Here is a 16673-nt window from a genome sequence, read left to right as displayed (position 1 = left end):
TGAAAGGAGCGAGGCTCCGAAAGCTTATGATTTCAAATAAATCTGTTGGTTTACAACTTGGTGTTGTGTGATCTCTGTCCTCCACAGCAATGTGTTCATCTTATCTTCCAATCAATCTGTTCAGAGATGTTATGGATCACCTCTAGGGCAGGTGGGACATGAATCTGGGCCTCCTGTCTCAGGAAGGGATGCTACCACCGCGCCATAGGAGCCTGGTGTTGTCCACTCATGTTCCAGTGAGAGATCACCTCCTTCACTTACAGCGAATTATGCGACATCAAAGCCAGGTTTTTTTTTGAAGTAGTTCTGTGTGGGATTTTAGCCTGGGATCTGACTTAACCAGGGATCCCAGAGATCGCCTGAACTGCACATGCTGGAGTCAGAGATAATGCAGAGTGTGGAGCTCAAGGAACATGGCAGAGAAGGCAGGTCAGGACTCCTGGTGAAGGGTCCTGGCCTGAAATGTTGGCTCTCCTGTCCCCCTGGGGCTGTTGACTAAGCGTCCCACCAGCCAGGACGACGACAACCTCCTCATCTTGCTCTGAAAGATCCCTTACACCGTGCACTTGGACAGATTGACCTGCGGGTGAGGTGTTTGGAAATGTTGCCGGGGGCGTTGGGGTGGAAGGGGAGTGGGTTTGGGAAGTGGGCCTGTTGGGGCGGGCGGGGAGCCAGGAGCTCCCATGTCGGGTTCTGGCCACCCCACCCCCCTCACGCTGTCCGTCCCTCTGGTCCGGTAGGTGTCGGCGAGGATACAGACAGCGCGATCAGCACCCCGGACAGCGCTACCAGCGTGTGCCAGCCTCTCAGCTCACCCTCCAGCATCAACAGCCAACACTCCAAGGTTTCTGGTGAGCGAATGTCTGGAACAGCTACCGTTAGCAACAGAAAATACCGGCGATTCGGGCTGGGGGAAGGACCCGAGGGGGAAGGGGGATGGAGGGTAACCAGGAGAACTTGGAGCCATTCTCAATGGGCTCAGTAGCTTTATAACCTGTGCCTTTCCTATGCCCTTTGACCCCGGCCTGTTTGACCAACTCAGCCTTTGCTGACCTTGGCGCTCTCCCATTAGGTGCTGCCAACTTTAAGTTGTTGTTGGGAGGCGTGAGGACAATGAGGAAGATTCCCAAAGTTGGCCTTGTAACCGTGCCCCCCCCATCACAAAAAAAAAGAGACTTGTGGGAGAGTGGGGAAGAATTCGGGAGGAAACAGGGCACGCAGGAGGCCAGTTGACTCATCAATCTGTTCCCATCAGTCAGCCTTTCACCTCGACACCATTTCTCCCAGAATGTCCCCTTTCCCCTCCGAGCTTTCCATATCGATCCATCGACCTCCTGGGTGTACTCAGTGACTGAGCTTCTCCCCTCCGGCCCCCAAACGCATGAAGAGTACCAAGGATTCAGCTCTCACCAGAAAACCGAGAGGGGGAAGGAAATGTTTTCTTTCGTGAGCCTTTGGGGCTCTCTTCCTCGGAAAGGGACAGGAGCAGGTTGGAGGGGCAGAATCGTGTCTCTTGCCCTCCGAGCGAATGGGCCCTTTCCCATCTGACTCCGAAACAATCTTATTCTGGGACTGGGTTCCCACGGTTCCTGCTCCACTCCCTGCCTCTCGTCCAGCTGTCCATGGTCCAATTGGACTTCCTTCCCCTAGAGGCCCTGCCTCCTCACTGTCTTCGTTCACTCTTCACCTGGAGGGAAATGAGCTCCCATAGAGATCCCTACACCTGGGAATTATTGAGGAGGAAGCGAGATGGATGGGGGCAGGGTGGGGAGAACAGCGATGTGGTAGGATTGTTGCTGGACCTAGGCTCTACATTAACTCTCAGGGGTCTCAGGTTCGGGCCCCAATGTGTGAAAGTGGTGCAGTTTGAACTCGGTGAGTTAGACCTGGGCTGAGTGATAGGGGAAGATCAGTTACAAACTCGTGCCATGGACTGTACTGACCTTGAGAGAGGGATATCTGCCCTGGTAACCTGGCCTGGCCTACGCAGGACCAATTGTAAATGGGGCCGTCGCTTCACTGCCCGCTGTCGGTGGCATGGAGCCCACCATAGATGGAGGGCAGTGAGGGAAGATGTCAGTGATGCCAGTCCCATTGGCAGGAGGATGTAGTGGTGGGAGGGTAAAGGATGGAAGGCAGGTTGGTTGGTTGGGCAGGTTTTGTATTTGATGGGCCGAATGAGGGTGAGTGAACTGTACCGTGCTGTTTCATGTGAATATGGTGCCAATTTCCTGCAATGCCCCCACTCCCTACTCCCCACCCCCCACCCCCAGGTTACAGCATGGAGCACTCCCGGGGTGTCAGCCTCTCGGAGCCCACCAGGAGGCGCAAGCTGTCGTCTGTCAGTAGTGGCCTCTCCTCGGGGCCCAGTAGTGCGGCTGACATCGAGGGTGTAGCAAGGGACCTGAGCTTCGAGAAGCCCCCTCTCCCCATCTGGCCATCCGAACGACACAGCAGGTAAGGGGGTGTTCTCGGGTTAGGGTGTGTGCCTGTGTGTGTGTCTCTGTGTGTGTGTGAGAGAGAGAGTGTGTGCGCGCAGGTGCATGTGCATGCATATGTGTGAGGGCATGTGTGTGTGGGAGTGTGTGCATGTGTGTGTGTGGGAGTGTGCGCATGTATGTGTGTGGGAGCGTGCATGAGTGTGTGTGGGAGAGAGGGAGAGTGTGAGAGTGTGTATAGAACTGATTTACAACAACACTTCCAGGGAATGGGTAATGTCAGCGATGGGGATAGACTGGGGAAGGTGGGGCTGTTCCCCTCGGACACAAGGAGGATCACAGGGAGGTCTGGTAGAGGCTTTCCAAATCCCGAGCGGGGGCTGGGCAGGGGGAGGGAGGGAGAAGCTGTTCCTGCTTGGAAAAGGAACAGGATCAAGAGGGAGATAACACAGTGTAGAGCTGGATGAACACAGCAGGCCAAGCAGCATCTTAGGAGCAGGAAAGCTGACGTGTCAGGCCTAGACCCTTCTTCAAAAATGGGGGAGGGGGAGAGGGTTCTGAAATAAATAGGGAGAAAGGGGGAGGCGGATAGAAGATGGCCAAAGGAGAAGATGGGTGGAGAGGTGACAGACAAGTTAAAGGGGCAGGGATGGAGCCAGTAAAGGAGAGTGTAAGTGGGGGAGGTAGGGAGGGGATAGGTCAGTCCGGTGAGGACGGACAGGTCAAGGGGGTGGGATGAGGTTAGTAGGTAGGAAATGGGGATAGGGCTTGAGGTGGGAGGAAGGACAGGTTAGGGAGGTGGGGATGAGCTGGGCTGGTTTTGGGATGCAGTGGGGGGAGGGGAGCTTTCGAAGCTGGTGAAGTCCACATTGATACCATTGGGCTGCAGGGTTCCCAAGCGGAATATGAACTGCTGCCTTCCTGCTCCTCTGATTCTGCTTGGCCTGCTGTGTTCATCCAGCTCCACACTTTGTTATCGCAGATTCTCCAGCATCTGCAGCTCCTACTATCTCAGGAACAAGAGGAATTTAGATTTGAAGTGATGTACATACAAAGCAAGGGTAAAGCGAGGAGAGACTCCCTCTCACCCAGTGGGTAGTGAGGGTGTGGGATGTACTGCCTGGAAACATGGGGGAGGGGGCAGATTCAACTGAGGCACTCCAGAGGGGAATTGCATGGGGATTTTGGGTAGACCCGGGGTGGCGGGGGTCAGGGATAGTGGGGAAATGTGGGAGATTGGGCAGTGGGGGATAGAACTAGTTCTGGAACAATGGGGTGAATGGCCTCCTGCACCGTAATAATTCTGCGACTGTGTGGTTACAGGAGGAGGAATCGGGCTCCCGAGAAATATCCATCCTGGGTCAATGACACCAGGGTCAATGCCGATGACATTGTGGAGAGCATTATCCAGACTCAGGACTTTACTGACTACAGTGATTCCGAAGGTAGGGAAACCCCGGCAGACATTGGAACTCCATGTGGGAACATTCTACAGCGCAGGAGTCCTTGGGCAACACCTCCTCTGGAGGGGGGTTAAGATAGAGCCATCACAGTGCAGGAGACGACTCTTCAGCCCATTGAGCTCATTACTAGCCCTCTGGAGAGGGATCCTGTCATACCTATCACCCTCCCCTTCACGGTGTACCCTCCCGTTATTCCCATCAATCTCTGATTGAAATTGTTCCCCCTCCTTTCCCATGAGCACTCAGCTTCCCACCCACTGCATCAACATGGTCTTTCTACCCCTCCCCTGATGTCACGTCTCTCACCCCCAAACCTGAAACCTGTAGCCCTCTTGTACCACCAGCCAATGGGACCGGCTTACTTTCCTTACCCTCACCTAAACCTATCAATACCCTGCCCAGCTCGCTCAAACCTCTCCTCCACCCTCTCTGCTCCACCCTGAGGGGCTTGGACAACAAAACCGAATTGACCATCACCGGGTTTGTGAATGGCATAAAAATAAGTGGGAGGATGACCCAGGGTGTGCAGATCGTTGTTGAGAGGCTAAGCAAATGAGCAAAACTTGGCAGATGAAAAGTAAATGTTGGGAAATGAGAGGTTTGGCAGCAAGAATAGAAGAGCTGAATATTATTTAAATGGAGAAAGACTGTAGAAAACTGAGGGATTTGGGAGTCCTCATGTGCGAATCTCATAAAGCCAGTATCGAACTTCAGTGGGTAATAGGGAAGGCAAATGCAACGTTGGCAGTGCTAATGTTTCAGGTCCAGTGGCTCTCTTTCAGGAATTGGTAGCAGCTGGGAAAAAGTGGTCTTTAACTGAAAGTGGGGTTTAGGAAGGAGGGGGCCGTGTTTTTAGGGGCAGGGGTGAGCAGATAGGTGGAGATGGAGCCCAGGGAAAGGGGGAGAGGGAAAAGGGATAGGGAGAGGACAAGAGGATTATTGATGGTGAGACAGGACAGAAGAGAAGCTGAATAAGTGACAATGAGAGGCGAGAGCGGGAGAGATTGGCTTAACTGTGATGATTGCAGTACCTAAAGCATGATTACTAGCTGAGGAGAATGTGAGGATGGGTGCTCTGTTAAAAGCAACTTCATATCAACCAGTGTGGGGCTGGCTAAAAAACAGGGAAGGATGGGATCAGGCTCCAAAGTTATCGAATTTGAAAGTGAGTCCGGAGGTCTGAGGGCCCCCAAGCAGGAAATGAGGTGTTGATCTTCCAGCCTGCACTAAGCTTCGCTGGAACACAGCAGCAAGCCAGAGATAGAGATGTTAGTGAGGGAGCAGGGTGCAGCGTTAAAGTGGCAGGGAACAGGAAGCTGAGGGTCTATTGTGGTGGACAGAATGGAGGAGCTCGGCAAAGTGGTCGTCCAGTTTGTGTTACAAACCCACAGCTACCTGCACTGTAGCACGTCGCACCCTCCTTCCTGTAAAGACTCCACTCCATCCTCCCTGTTCCTCCGTCTCCATCGCATCTGTTCAGAGGTGGCCAACTTTGACAAGGTAGCCTCCGAAGTGTCCACCTTCTTCCTCAACCCTCTCCGAAGCGTCCGCCTTCCGCCTCAACCCCCTCCAAAATATCCACCTTCCCCCTCAAACCCCTCCAAAATGTCCACCTTCCCCCTCAAATCCCTCCAAAATGTCCACCTTCCCCCTCAAACTCCTCCAAAATGTCCACCTTCCCCCTCAAACCCCCTCCAAAATGTCCACCTTCCCCCTCAAACTCCTCCAAAATGTCCACCTTCCCCCTCAAATCCCTCCAAAATGTCCGCCTTCCCCCTTAAACTCCTCCAAAATATCCACCTTCCCCCTCAAATCCCTCCAAAATGTCCGCCTTCCCCCTTAAACCCCTCCAAAATGTCCACCTTCCCCTCAAACCCCCCCAAAATGTCCACCTTCCGCCTCAACACAGGATTCCCCAGCTCCGCTACTGACAGCTGGATGTGACCCATCTTCCACACCTCCGCCCTCACCCACTGACGTCAACAGTGATAGGGTCCCCCTGGTGTTGGGGGAAGAGGGGCTTGGGAATGGAGAGTGAGTCTCAGTTAGGGGGATGGGGTCTTGGCAATGGGAAGGGGTGTCATGGCAACAGGGAGGTGGCCTTGATGACGGGGAGTGGGGTCTCAATGATGGGGAGAGAGTCTTGGCGATAAGGAGAGTGGTTATTGGCGATGGGGAGAGGGTCTGACTGACAGGATGTGGGTTGATGCGGATTGGTCTCACAGTTACAGGGACGACAGTGTAACATGGAGCTGGGAGACGAACACAGCATCCACACTGTTACACCGTTAACTTCTGCCTGTTTTTGTGTTGCCACCCAGAGAGCGGATTACAGCTGTTCGTGGCGCGTGATGGCTCTACGTTAGTCGGGGGGTGTCAGCTCACCAACAGGTACAGCATCCCACTCGGTAACGTCTACTGGCTCTTTGTTACACCCATTCACATGTTGGGCCAGCATTTACTGCCCCGTCCCTAATTGCCCCCCTTGAGAAGGTGGGGGTGAGCTGCCTCCTTGAACCGCTGCAGTCCATGTGCTGTGGGTTGACCCACAATGTCCCTTAGGGAGGGAATTCCAGGGATTCTGACCCAGCGACACTGAAGGAATGGGGATATATTTCCAAGTCAGGATGGGGAGGGGTTCGGAGGGGAACTTGCAGGGGGCTGGTATTCCCATGTATCTGCTGCCCCTTGTCCTTCTGGATGGAAGTGACTAGGGATATGGAAGGTCTACAACAGATTGATTGGATCTACACCAGCCTGTCCCCTGGCTGGGTTTGCAGTCTACCAAACTTAACATGCTATCAATGATGTACTCTACACATTCCTATTGCATATGACCCTTTGACTGGAAAAACGAGATGGGCAATGTGCAGATTGAAATCATCCATAAACCTTCTTACACCCCTCCTCTATTTCCCAATTTCTACTTTGTCCCAGAGTGAGGTAACTCTTGAGGACCTATAGACAAGGAATAGCGAGGGAAAGAGTTAGGATTTATTTCCATCCAAACTGGTTTCACATCCCCCTAAAGTGGTGCCAAGCAAGCGGGGTCTGCTTTGTCCTGGATGGTGTCGAGCTTTGAGTGTTGTTGGAGCTGCCCCCATCCAGGGGCAAGTGCGGGGGCGGGGGGAGGATTTCCATCACACTCCTGCCTTGGGCATTCCTCCTCGTGGCTCTGTGTCGAGATCTGCTGGATTCCTCCTCTCGAGTTGCTGTAATAATGCAGGGCAGAGGGTTTGCAGAATGGTCACAGCACGGGCCTGCACTGGCCACCTGCTAAAGTAGACTGTCCAGGCCCAGCCTCCCTTTCCCTGGCTCAGGTGGAATCTATCTCCCAACTCCACGGGCTGTGGGCACATCCTCACTGTTAGCTGGGCTTTTGAAAAGGAAAGGTTTTCCTCCCACCTCCATTGCGTATCTCACCGATTGCCTGGATTCAGTCAATGGGAAGAATTTCTCTCTGCTCTGCCTGGACCCCTCATAGTTTTGTCCAATAAAGCTGCTGCTTGTCTCCCAAGTGACAATCACTAACAATCTGTCCTGGTCGCATCCACGTTGATGCGATGGTCAACAAGGCAGAACAACACCTCTACCTCCTCAGGAGGCTAAGGAAATGCAGCATGTCTTTCATCACTCTGACCAACTTTTACAGATATACCACAGAAAGTATTCTATCCCATTGAATCACGGCCTGGTACTGCACTGCTCTGCCCAGGGCTGTAAGAAACTCCAGGGAATTGTGAGCACAGCACAGTCTGTCACACAAACCAGGCTCCCACCCCCTGCCTCGGGAAGGCAGCCAGCATCCCACCCCGGGTTATAACCCCTTCCAACCCCTTCCATCAGGCAGTAGATACAGAAGCTTAAACCCACGTACCAGCAGGTTCAAGGACAGCTCCTTCCCCGATGTTATTACATTCTGAATGGGCCTCTCTGATCAATGTTGTTCTCACTCTGTGCACCTTCCCTGTAACATTGTGTTCCTCGCTCTGTAGTGTTACCCTAATGCACCGTGTACCGCCTGTACTGCACACAGAACGAAACTTTTCACTGTACCCCGGTACATGGGACAACAATAAATCAAACCTCAACACTTGCTCTCTCTGTCTCTGCAGGCAGGCCGTGAATGACTACGTGCCCGTGGTGATTGGGAGTCACTGAGGTGACGGCTCAGTGTGGGATTGGACTGTGCGCTGGGCACCACCAGAATCTCCAGCCAGCTGCTGCCCTCCAGTGGCAGGATAGTAGAACGGTGGGTGGGTGACAGGCCTGGTATTGGCAAGGACTGCTGTATGACCCGGGGTGGAAGGGAGTGTCGGGGGTGGGGGGGTGCGGTGGCAAAGGGTAGGGAAGACCCACTCAACCCCCATCCCTTCTTGAGATGAAAGTATAGCTTATTCTGAGACCCTTTTGGAGACAAGGTTGGGCCCAGGGAGATAAAAGATGCTTATTGACTGGTGAAGGCTCCCGCTCTCCTTGTGACCTCCTCCGTACCCCCCTCCCATCCCACACGCATTCTCCACTGTCCCCTCCTGTCCACCCAGCTTTCCCAATTGAAACTCCCCCTCCCGACTCGCTCTGGAGGATGCGGCAGAATGCTGAGCTTGTGGTATTGGGCAGCATGTCTTAGGCAGGTGCCCCTTCTGTGTGCTGGCACGAGAGAGTGGGGCAGGTGTTGGTGGGCTCCAGTGGAGAGATGCCCAGTTTGGCCATGGCAGGACCAGTGACTTCAGGAGATTTGGAGATGCGTGCAAGAGCGCATGCAAGCACGCGTATAATTGTGCAGAGTATGTGTGTCCCTGACACAGCCTTCTGTCTCTCCGGGTACATCACACTGGGCTCCTTAGGTTTGCTGCTATGGGCATCAACGCCCACAGGAAGTGAGGAGGAGGCCATTCATTTCCTCATACATGTGCCAGCTCTTTGCTAGAGCTATGCTCGTAATCTCTCGGGCCTGCCCTGGATCTTAGTCCTGCAAGTAGTTTCCTCCCCTTCAAAATATTTATCCACATCTCCCAGGCTTTGAGAGAACTAACGTGTTACCTGCACAAGGTCGAGGGGGGTGGCTTTGAAGTTATACCAAATGCCCCTATCCTTCACAATCCTTTCTTAAAATTACGCTACATATTGCCAGTGGGTTAAAGCTGTTTATCTTGCACTCTTCAGGAAGAAAGCAAGAAAACAAAATAACAGCTTTAGCAGTGACATGCCTGGTTTCAGATTTTTGCCGGGTGGACGGTGGGGAGAGGGGTTTGAATCAGTGCCTGCTTCCCCCAGCTCATTTCACCACAACAAATATTTTTAACAAATGTTTAGTGAACAGCCATATCACCGTCAATATCTAAGATTGATCATCCAGACTTTACCAGCAATCCAGACACAGTTAACACTAAAGAGATAGAAAAGAGCAGCAATAGGCCATTTGGCCCCTCAAGCCTGCTCCACCATTCAATATGATCATGGCTGATCTTCCACCTCGGTCCCCTTTCCCTGCTTTCTCCCCCACATCCTTTAGCCCCAAGTTCTACATCCAACTCCTTCTTGAAGTCATACAATGTTTTGGCCCTCCATTTTCTGTAGCAGAGAATTCCACAGATTCACCCACCATAAGGGTGAAGGTATTTCTCCTCATCTCAGTCCTAAAACGGTTAGTTTCTGCCATGTTTCCTTGCCAAGCCATATTTCAACCAATCAGGATCCTTTTACAAGCTGCAGGAGACCTTGTTTCCTTGTGAAGTTTCCCCCACCCCCATGTTTCAGTCCTCATGAGCATAAGACAGAAAACTTCAACTCCATATCTCTGTCTTTGGCTGGAGTTCTGTACCGTCCCAGAAAAAAAGTGATTCATTGGAAGACACAGCTGGAGCTGGATCAAAACGGATCAGGGAGCAGCATTGCTTTCAATCTGCTTCCAACCCTCTGACAAGTAACAGCCTGGTTTCTGGGCACAGGAGATGGGCATCACCCGAGGAATGCATACGCTCTGCCGGGCCATCTGCCAGAGATAGAGGATGTTCCCTAAAAAGGCAGAGTTGAGGTACCTTTATGGTGGATCCAATGCACAACAATCTAATAGGAGGACTCACTGTAAACTGATTTGTACTGTGTGTGGCCAGGTTGCAAATATTTACATGTTGGAAATCTTAATATATTTTGATACTCAACACTAGCTGTGTCTCGTCGTGAATGTCCAATGATTTCCTGAGTCCACTGTGTTTGTTTTAGCTATCTGTAGAAAAGGCCATGAGGTGGGGGGGGTGGGGGGAGCAGACAGATAGCAAGTAGGAGCAGGGAGTACGCCATTCAGTCTAGCAGACACGCTCCACCATTCTACGTGGTCACGGCCAAACGTTTAACACTGCACTCTCCCCAAACCCCCTCAATGCTGTTGCTTTCCACAAATCCATCACTTTCTTGAAGAGACTCAGGGATTCGGCCTGCACAGATCCCTGTGCCATTGGGCTCCATGGGTTCACTGCTATCACCCTGTGACAGAGGTCATTTCTCCTCAGCTCAATCTGAAATATCCCAGCCCGAGACAGCCACCTCTTATTCCTGGCTCCCCCAGCCGGGGGGTGGGGAAGAACGTAGCCGCTTCTTTCACCTGGTCTAGGCCTATAAAAGAATTTTACATGTTCAAGGAATATTAAATAGATCCATCAGAACTTGCCTCCGGCCTCCTGCTCCTGGATGTGAGCTAAAGACCTGTTCTTCGCTTTGGAAAGACCAGACAATATTAAATCCTCACCGCATCCTAATTACCAAAGGTCACTGCACGTCACACAGTGAATGTGAAATTCACTTGAATTCAAGCTCCGAGTCCAGCTCAAGGGAGCGTTTCTTTTCCCTACGATGTTACTCTGGGATATTTTCAAACCAGATGCCCCACTTGGGCAGCTTTTTGACTCGTGGACAGCAGGAGGTGGAATGTCGAGGGGGGGAAAAAAAGGTAATAGTTTCTCTTTCCACGTGCACCCAACGTCACCAAACTCAGTTACCACCCTGCATGGAGCACTCTGTGACACAACATTAACCTCTCTCACTGATCAGTACCACTGTAATATCAATTTCCTACCAGCTGATTGCTCACAGGGCAGTTCAGAGAGTCAACCACATTGCTGTGGGTTTGGAGTCAGATAGACAGACATGCAAACAAATACAGGAAGAAAACTAAACAGCAAAGCTGGTCAGATTACTCAAGTGGCCTTCATTATGAATAGTTTCACAGTTTTACCAGACCAGGTAAGGATGGCAGGATGAAGGGTCTAGGCCTGAAACGTCAGCTTTTGTGCTCCCGAGATGCTGCTTGGCCTGCTATGTTCATCCAGCTTCACACTTTGTTATCAAGGATGGCAGTTTCCTTCCCCGAAGGAAATGAGTGAACCAGATGGGTGTTTCCCCATGAATCAGCAATGGATTCATGGTCATTGTTAGACTCTCAATTCCAGATATTTATTGAATTTAAATTCCACCGTCTGCTGTGGCAAGAGTGGAACCTGGGTCTAGCAGAGCATTAGCTGAGCATCTGGATTAACAGTCCAGCGATTATACCACTAGGCCATTGCCTCCCCAGATTAAATAACTTGCTGAGTCACCAAATTTATAAGATAAACTGAAGTCCATTAGGAGTGTGCAAAAACCCATTCATTTTAAAGCTGGGCTTGAAAAACTGCTTTAAAAGAAATCACCATGGATACTTAAATGCTTACAAATTAATGATTAGCTTCATCCACCCAGAGGTTAATAACTCAGGATCACAGTAAATAACATGAAAAATTAAACATACATAAATCAGCCCTTCTACCTCTGTTGTGAGAACAGAGTGAAACAAAAATTGCCAAAGATCCCCACAAGTTATTCCAATGATCCCTAAGCAAACTTTGGAATGACCAGTCCCACACTTTGCAAATAAATTTAATAAATGACAACATTTAAAAGGCATCTGGATGGGTACATGAATAGGAGGGGTTTAGGGGGATATGGGCCAAACGGGACTAGGTCAGTTTAGGATATCTGGACAGCCTGGAAGAGGGGGTGCGAAGGTTTGGTTTCTGTGTTGTATGTCTATTATTCCACGTCTATGCTTTAAACTCAAAACTATTGTTTAAGACCCATTCACACCAGATAGACAGACATGCAAGCAAATACAGGAAGAAAACAAAACAGCAAAGTGGCCAGATTACTCAAGTGGCCTTCATTATGAATAGCTTCTCAGGCACAGATTGCTCTTCTGGAACTGATCAGGATTACCATTTCATCTTACTCAGGTCAAGGCTAAACTCTGCTCCCTACTCTTCAGTCTTCTGAAAGCTGGTGATGTTTGGCAGGGTGCTTTCCAACTGTAGCCAACCACATCTAGCCAGGAAACAGTTCCAAAAAGAAAAAATGATTCTGCCCCAAGACTGACTGTCTTTTTCTGACACCTCTACTGCCATCAAACATCTGACACCTTGTTGAACTTCAGGTCTTTTTCAGACTTGCCAGAACCAATTCCTAGCTATTGACCTCAATGGCCAACTTCTGCTATCTGTTTGAACACCATGCTCTTTTTGGGTGTCAGCAGAAATCCTTTTATTCATGGATTAGCCTGTAATTAGCCTCCAAGCCTGGAGACTTGTTTGGCATATTCATTTCCCTTTTAGTGCAAGCCGGTTCCCAAAGTCCACAAGTCACTGTCAGTCCCAAGTCCTAGCTCCAAACATGAATAAAAATAATGAGGTCAATGAGGGTTCTAACAGGATTTTCTGACAAAATGGCTCTATTGGGAAAGCTGATACAATCAAAAGTTTAGAGAGCAACTTTAAATTTCACCCCACTTTCAGGAAGCTGACATTGTAATTGAAAGAAAACCAATTCAACAGGACGCACAAAGAAATAGGAAAATGTGGCCAACTGGACATGGGAGGATTAAGTCATTTCTCCCTTCTCACATTTTCTGACTCACATCCTCATCATTGCCAAAAACTGTGTCTTGGATCACAGAGTGTATCCACTCGGCTCTTTTCAGATTTGGTTAAACGTAGGTAAGAGAAGGCTCAAGTAATTTGCTTAAAATACCAACATTTGTTGAATAATAAAGAAAAGAAAAACAAAACACCTTTTCCCCCCTCATTCTTTTTATTTACTTAGAGGAAAACAAACAAGGCACCTCACGCCTTTCTGCCCATCAGGGACCCCTTGACTGATGGCTCGTCTGAAGACTGAGGTTGTTCCTGGCACTGTTTGCGATTCCTGTCTGAAGTGAAGTCCAGCGACTTGGAACAAAACTTACACACAGTGTACGAAGCAGCCAGGCACAGAAAAAGAAACCTCACTGATGTGTGCCAGGAATGTTCATAGGATTCAAACCAAAGTCATGTAGCTATTGACTACCATCATCAAGTTTAGCCCTTCAGCCCATCCTATACAGGCTGGCACTCCTCCCTTCAACCCCCACCCATCCCACCTCACCCCCAGAAATTTATAAAGTGATGAGCAGTATAGATAGAGTTAATGGTGGTTCCTTTCCCTTAGGATGGGGGATTTCAATACTAGGGGGCACAGTTAGAGAGAGTGAGAGCGCTGAAAGAGATGTTTCTTTTTCTTAAAATAAAGACCAGAGGGTCTTTCATATGTGGAATGAAATACCTGAGAAAGTGGATATGGACACAATTAGTGTTTAAAAGATAAATAAGAAAGGTTTGGAGGGATGAGAGTCAGGAGCAGGCAGGTGGGACTTGTTTGGTTTGGGATTATGACCAGTTTGGACCGAAGGGTCCATTTCCTTGCTGCATGGATCTGACTCTCCAACAGCGAAAAAGACAAAATAAAAACCAAAAGAACTGTGGATGCTGTAAATCAGGAGCAGAAACAAAAGTTGCTGGAAAAGCTCAGCAGGTCTGGCAGCATCTGTGAAGGAGAAAACAGTTAACATTTCGGGTCTGGTGACCCTTCCTCAGAACTGCGGGTTACCAAACCCAAAATGTTACCTGTTTTCTCCTTCAGATACTGCCACTAACAAAGACAAGACTATACAATTACAGATGGGCTTACTTAACTAAAGAACTGGAGACCTGAAATAGGTTTGCAGTTATTCCAGTGAAGGAAGTTAATCAATGTGACTTCCAGGAATTGATCAACATTGCGTCTTTAAACAGAGTCTGTTTGTTTTGGATGGCACAGTAGTTAGTGCTGCTGCCTCAGCCCTAGTGACCCAGGTCTCATACCACCGATGGGCAGCGGTCTGTGTGGGTTTCCTCCGGGTGCTCCAGTTCCCTCCCACAGCCCAAAGACGTGCAGGTTAGGATTGTGTGGCCATGCTAAATTGCCCCGGTGTCCCAGGCTATGCAGGCTGGGTGGATGAGTCATGGGAATTGTAGGGTAGGGAGACATTTGGTCTGTGTGGGATAGACTTGATGGGCTGAGTGGCCTGCCTCCATACTGTAGGAATTCTATGCTGCCATGGAGCTGGGTATAGTTTAGCTAGATTGAGTTCAAACATAACCAGCTCATGTTTGGAAAAGCAGCCGATCATTCAGGAGATCGTCGTATCACTGGCCAGGCCAGCATTTGTTCCCCATCCCTAATTGCCCAGTGGGTCAGCAAGATTGCGACAGGTCTGTAGTTAACTGGAAGCTGGGCAAAGAAATCTACAGCAAATCCTCAAAAGGCTGTTAACCAGGCACAGGAAGCAAACAATTATTTTCTCTTCAAAATGAACACACTTGGGAGATGTGGGTGTCACTGGCCGGCCATCTCCAGTACCCTTGAGTTTGTGGGTGCTAACTATAGCATTAGTCAGTCATTTGTCGGTGATTTTAACGTAGAAAATAAGTTTGCAGAAAAGATAGTTTGTTTGTTGGCACCAGAGAGAAATTCCTTCCGAGGTAGTAACGAACTCTGACCCATGCTCACACTCCTGTCTGAAGTGGGGCAGCTAAATGAACTGCCTTGCCTCGCTGTCCTCCACGAGACACGGAAGGGGGGTGGGAAATCTCCTGCAGCCTTCTATTGACTGCCCCCACTGGCCGGTCTACTGATCCCTGCCATGCTACCTTCTACTAGATTGGCCTAAGAGACATGTATAGACCCTGAAGCCATTTGTTCACCCTCTATGAAGGAGCAGGGGGGAGAAGGGAAGCTGCGGTATTTGGGAGCATCAAACACATCCCAGTGCTGACACTGATTGGGCTGATTCTTACTGGATTGGGAACAGAGTCAGGGAAAAGGCTCCCCCAGAAAAAGTGTGGTTAACTCATGTAACTAAAGTTCCCAGTCTACTCCAGATAATCCGAGAAGGGGAAGGTATGTGAATCTTGAACAATACATGAGCCTAGCCATTTCTCACTGCCATGTGGGACAGACAGTCTGCCCATCGCCTAAGTGATTAAAGTGGTATCTGAATTTCAGTGCCAGTGACGCCAGGTAAAATAGCTGTGTCCCCCCACTACTGGGGGATTTTAATCACTCTGCATATCCTTCTGTAGTGAACAGCAAAAGCACTGATTATAACCAGTCAAGCCTGACAACTGCATCAGATGTTAGGTGCAATTTCACAATTGGACAGCACTTCCTACACAGTCCTGAGTTTGTAAGTAATTATTCTGACAGGCTGATATGCTCTTGTACTGGACATACAATACCCAGAGTTCTGCCCTTTACAGAGAGCAGATGGAGACATACTGCTCTCATTTCAGTTCAGCAGAATATAAACGTGCCATCTCATTTCTCAGGCAATGCCTTGACCAAACAAGCTTCCTTGTTTAAATTTTAACCAAAGGTAACTGTTAACTGCCAGTCATTGACATAGTGAATGTACCAGTTAATGTCTTTACCAAAGGCTACCCAATCCACTAAATGGAAATGATTATTTCCCCTCAAGTTAATATTTTCACAAATTTTATTGCTGAGTGCAAGATGCTAGACTTGGAGGGAATATCATTTTTCCAATCAGTGTTCATCGCAACCAACTTTGCTCAGATGGATGTTAAAAGAGAGACACATGATACAATCTCTGTCAAATCTCTGCTCTATTGCAATGAATTCACACGAGGAGATCATTTGCAGCCCAGCTCGTTTGTTCCGCTGCCATGCAAGGGAATATATGATGTCCATCGATACTTTCTAGCCCCACAGTGCCCACATCTAAAGGCATAGAGAGCTTAATACAAACCCCCCCCCCCCCAACTCCATTTTGATTTAACCCCTTCTGATCCTCCCTTGCACTACTCAATTGTGATTATTCACATTGCCCAGTTGGCTTTGCTTGTGACCATCTAATTGGCTATGCTGGTGGTGGTTAGTTAAAAACTAAAACAAGAAAGTCATGGTGATTTGGTGGTGGGAAAGTTGCAGAGCTGAGAGATAGTCTGGGTATAAAAATAAAGCCCAGCTGTCATCATAGTAGATTGGGTTGTGGCTTAAGCTTTTTATGCCTTTTCCCCTACAAGTCTAGGTTCCCTTGTCAATTAAAAATCTGACCAATTTAGCATAATGCTATTTGGAGCAGTGTCTGAAATTTACATTCAAATAAATGAGAAGAGACCTAATGTACAGAAAGGAGGGTGAGGGGAGAAAGAGACCCTGGATTTACAATCCTGCAACCAAAAAGACTTAAACAAGCAGAAAAGTTAAAGTTCAGCTCTACAGACATTTAGAACGTAATTTAGTTGTTCACATTATACAGCACTCAACTTTGTCTCAATGAGATATTGTCACTTGGAGACACCTATACAAGGAAGCTCCACTTGATCCAATAAGTACTCCAGAGTGTCATCGAGGTAGTCCTCACCCA

The 16673-nt window shown here is 49.3% G+C and overlaps 1 protein-coding gene across 1 annotated transcript in view; it reads left to right on the top strand.

The window, feature by feature from the left end:
- The window catches only part of LOC125446352 (early estrogen-induced gene 1 protein-like), a 33462-nt gene extending 23397 nt beyond the window's left edge, over positions 1-10065 (top strand). Inside the window, exons 7-11 of the mRNA XM_059639531.1 lie at positions 741-851; positions 2274-2457; positions 3762-3883; positions 6223-6292; positions 8017-10065. Coding sequence (XP_059495514.1) covers positions 741-851; positions 2274-2457; positions 3762-3883; positions 6223-6292; positions 8017-8062 — 533 coding nt within the window. The 3' untranslated portion in view covers positions 8063-10065. The remainder of the gene's footprint in view (positions 1-740; positions 852-2273; positions 2458-3761; positions 3884-6222; positions 6293-8016) is intronic.
- Positions 10066-16673: the final 6608 nt, after the last annotated feature.

Source organism: Stegostoma tigrinum, chromosome 34 (assembly GCF_030684315.1).
Source record: "Stegostoma tigrinum isolate sSteTig4 chromosome 34, sSteTig4.hap1, whole genome shotgun sequence".
NCBI classification, from domain to species: domain Eukaryota; kingdom Metazoa; phylum Chordata; class Chondrichthyes; order Orectolobiformes; family Stegostomatidae; genus Stegostoma; species Stegostoma tigrinum.
The sequence above is the reverse complement of the archived record's forward strand: the minus strand, read 5'-3'. Positions and strand labels throughout refer to the sequence as shown.